Here is a 4,088-nt window from a genome sequence, read left to right on the forward strand (position 1 = left end):
CGACGGTGTATTACAGTAGTACTACAGTAGTGGCAGTATTAGTACCTGAGGCTGTCGTTGTGGGTCTCGTACTCCACGACGGTGTATTACAGTAGTACTACAGTAGTGGCAGTATTAGTACCTGAGGCTGTCGTTGTGGGTCTCGTACTCCACGACGGTGTATTACAGTAGTACTACAGTAGTGGCAGTATTAGTACCTGAGGCTGTCGTTGTGGGTCTCGTACTCCACGACGGTGTATTACAGTAGTACTACAGTAGTGGCAGTATTAGTACCTGAGGCTGTCGTTGTGGGTCTCGTACTCCACGACGGTGTATTACAGTAGTACTACAGTAGTGGCAGTATTAGTACCTGAGGCTGTCGTTGTGGGTCTCGTACTCCACGACGGTGTATTACAGTAGTACTACAGTAGTGGCAGTATTAGTACCTGAGGCTGTCGTTGTGGGTCTTGTACTCCATGATGGTGTATTACAGTAGTACTACAGTAGTGGCAGTATTAGTACCTGAGGCTGTCGTTGTGGGTCTTGTACTCCATGATGGTGTTGGTTGGAAGGTTCAGCACTCGTCTTAAAGTGTCTCTGATTCTGGAGGTTGTCGTTTGGTCGTTAGATGTTCTGTTCCAGATGGACAAGATGTCCTCCTGACAGGGAGACAGGTAGAGACAGACAGGTTCTCGGGGTTACTCAGTTTATATTACCTAAGTCCTGATCCGGATCTGAGACCTATCAGGTCCAGGTCAGACTGTAAATCATAAATCCTGTCTGTCCCTGCTGAATTAAACCGTCTCTACTGTAGTAGTAGTACTATACTAGTACCTGGAAGCGTATGGAGACCACGGCTCCACAGATCTCTTCTCCCACCATGAACTGCTCTCCCACCATGGCCAGTATAATGTTCTCCCAGAATCGGCTGGCCAAACCTTTCCGAAGACGGATGATCCACTTCCCCCCATTGCGGTTAGAGTCATCCTGGGGGGGAGATGGGTGAGACAGACAACACAACACGGTTATAAAGGCTCGTCAACAACGCCCCTTAAAGCTTATGAAGGCCCATCACCGACGCTCCCGAGCTTATGAAGGCCAGTCACCGACGCCCCCCCAAGATTATAAAGGCTCATCAACAATGCCCCCCCCCCCCAAGCTTATGAAGGCCCGTCACCAATGCTCCCGAGCTTATGAGGGCCCGTCACCGACGCCCCCCAAGTTATGAAGGCCCGTCACCGACGCCCCCCCCAAGTTATGAAGGCCCGTCACCGATGCACCGGAGCTTATGAAGCCATATCATCGACGCCCCCCAGGTTGTGCAGGCCTGTCACCGACGCCCCCCCAAGCTTCTGAAGGCCCGTCACCGACGCCCCCCCCCCAAGCTTATGAAGGCCCGTCACCGACGCCCCCCCCCCAAGTTATGAAGGCCCGTCACCGATGCACCGGAGCTTATGAAGCCATATCATCGACGCCCCCCAGGTTGTGCAGGCCTGTCACTGACGCCCCCCCAAGCTTATGAAGGCCCGTCACCGATGCACCGGAGCTTATGAAGCCATATCATCGACGCCCCCCAGGTTATAAAGGCTCATCACTGACGCCCCCCATGTTGTGCAGGCCCGTCATTGACACCCCAAGACAATCATGTCAAAATGACATGACAAATCTATGTTTAAATTAGGTACCGACTAATTTAATTAGGGTCGGGTTTAGGATCAGCGTGATTCATGTGGGTGACCTGTCCAGGTAAATCCCTGCATAGTACAGTTAGTGTGTGGTTACCTCCCACATGGGTTTTATGCCCTCCTTGAACAGGTGGAAGTCACTGTGTCCACTCAGATCACCTGGTCTGACCAGGTGACTGTACAACCTCCAGAACTGCTCCACCTGAAGACACACACAAACACATATACCTCAATTATTGATGAACATGATGATCGATCAGTAAACGGGCATAGAAACATTTTCAAGTTAAAAGACCGTGTCAAGGATTGAGTTTCCTGCCACCTGTCCTCCTGAACTCTGAATGTTGTTTTGTGTTTGGAATGGTCTAGATGTCACCTGGAAACTCACCTGAACAAATGGCTTCCTGAGTTCTTAGTGAACTAACGAGTGACTTCCCAAGTCCACCAGTCCAACCAGAGAGAAGTCCCAGCTGATTTGACTGTAGTGGTGAGTGTTTCTGTTCTAACGTTTAAAGCGTTACCTGAAATGATTTGCTCACATGTGAATCTATAACAAAAACCAGGGGGCGGAGTCTCACAGGTATCACCTGGCGACAGGTAACATGGTGCCTGTTATCAGTTAGATCCTGTCGACCGGATTGTGAGCTGGGACACTTTATGGACTTCAAACTGAGACTTTTGCTGAATAAATTTATAAATAAAAAAATAAGACACTAAATGCAGTTTCTGTTCCACTAGGACTCTTTTATTCTTTGGAAGACACTGACACCGAAAACTGAGGGTCTCTACTCTCTAACGGCCCCCCGCACGAGTCTTTGGCCCTTACTATAATGTCCTTACTTACATTACTAACATACAAACCAACTCAACATAAGAAGGAAAATTACACACACGTTTAAATGTCTTACTCGTTAACTTCTGACCTTTATGACCATAATTACAACGTCCTTTTGGAAACGGGTTTTTAAACACAATAAAGACTTCTACACCTTATAACCAGTGTGTTACTGCATTTACCGAAGCCACGCTGCCGATCTGTCGAATGTTTTGTTCGTAACTCTGAGAACTCGCGGGACGACTCGGAGTTCTTCTGCTGTACCAGAAGGTGTAGTTATACTGGAGGGGGTGTTCACCTACACCTGGAGACACCATCTGTGGAGAGACAGAAAGACGGGTTAACGTTCCCCTGAACACGCCGTCTGCGAGACAGACGGGCTAACGTTCCCCTGAACACGCCGTCTGCGGGACAGACGGGCTAACGTTCCCCTCAACACGCCGTCTGCTGGACAGACGGGTTAACGTTCCCCTCAACACGCCGTCTGCTGGACAGACGGGCTAACGTTCCCCTGAACACGCAGTCTGCTGGACAGACGGGCTAACGTTCCCCTGAACACGCAGTCTGCTGGACAGACGGGCTAACGTTCACCTGAACACGCCGTCTGCGGGACAGACGGGCTAACGTTCCCCTGAACACGCCGTCTGCTGGACAGACGGGCTAACGTTCCCCTGAACACGCCGTCTGCTGGACAGACGGGCTAACGTTCCCCTCAACACGCCGTCTGCTGGACAGACGGGCTAACGTTCCCCTGAACACGCCGTCTGCTGGACAGACGGGCTAACGTTCCCCTGAACACGCCGTCTGCGGGACAGACGGGCTAACGTTCCCCTGAACACGCCGTCTGCGGGACAGACGGGCTAACGTTCCCCTGAACACGCCGTCTGCGGGACAGACGGGCTAACGTTCACCTGTTTGTTGTTGGTTGTTTACCTTGCGTCGATTGTTGTTGTTGTTGTTGTTGGTCCCGTCACTGTTGTCATGGTGACACTCTGACTCTTCCTCGACCTCTTCTTCTATTGTCCTAAAACACAAACAGGAAGCACCCCAGTTAGCATTGCCTGCTAGCTAGCTGCTAACATGCTAATGTTTCTGAGTTCCTGAGTACAAATATCAGACACGTTACTCTGTGTACTCCTGTCACAGTACTACACTTTATTTGTACTACTTCACCTGAGTACAAATATCAGACACGTTACTCTGTGTACTCCGGTCACAGTACTACACTTTATATTACTTCACCTGAGTACAAATATCAGACACGTTACTCTGTGTACTCCTGTCACAGTACTACACTTTATATTACTTCACCTGAGTACAAATATCAGACACGTTACTCTGTGTACTCCTGTCACAGTACTACACTTTATATTACTTCACCTGAGTACAAATATCAGACACGTTACTCTGTGTACTCCTGTCACAGTACTACACTTTATATTACTTCACCTGAGTACAAATATCAGACACGTTACTCTGTGTACTCCTGTCACAGTACTACACTTTATATTACTTCACCTGAGTACAAATATCAGACACGTTACTCTGTGTACTCCTGTCACAGTACTACACTTTATTTGTACTTCACC

The 4,088-nt window shown here is 49.3% G+C and overlaps 2 protein-coding genes across 3 annotated transcripts in view; one reads left to right on the forward strand and one right to left on the reverse strand.

Moving 5' to 3' along the window:
* The window catches only part of LOC123980885 (zinc finger protein 208-like), an 808,576-nt gene that overhangs the window by 654,443 nt on the left and 150,045 nt on the right, over nt 1-4,088 (forward strand). The gene's annotated exons all lie outside the window — the stretch shown is intronic.
* Nucleotides 1-4,088, reverse strand: part of eif4e2rs1 (eukaryotic translation initiation factor 4E family member 2 related sequence 1) — a 19,697-nt gene that overhangs the window by 14,561 nt on the left and 1,048 nt on the right. For both annotated transcript variants that reach the window (XR_006827594.1, XM_046065534.1), the window contains exons 2-6: nt 3,433-3,523; nt 2,682-2,816; nt 1,762-1,866; nt 814-966; nt 502-638 (exon numbers count right to left, since the gene is read on the reverse strand). Coding sequence is in view for 1 of the 2 variants with exons in the window: in XM_046065534.1 (XP_045921490.1) it covers nt 502-638; nt 814-966; nt 1,762-1,866; nt 2,682-2,816; nt 3,433-3,523 (621 nt within the window). In the remaining variant the exon portion in view is untranslated. The remainder of the gene's footprint in view (nt 1-501; nt 639-813; nt 967-1,761; nt 1,867-2,681; nt 2,817-3,432; nt 3,524-4,088) is intronic.

This window comes from Micropterus dolomieu, linkage group LG12, assembly GCF_021292245.1.
Source record: "Micropterus dolomieu isolate WLL.071019.BEF.003 ecotype Adirondacks linkage group LG12, ASM2129224v1, whole genome shotgun sequence".
NCBI lineage: Eukaryota > Metazoa > Chordata > Actinopteri > Centrarchiformes > Centrarchidae > Micropterus > Micropterus dolomieu.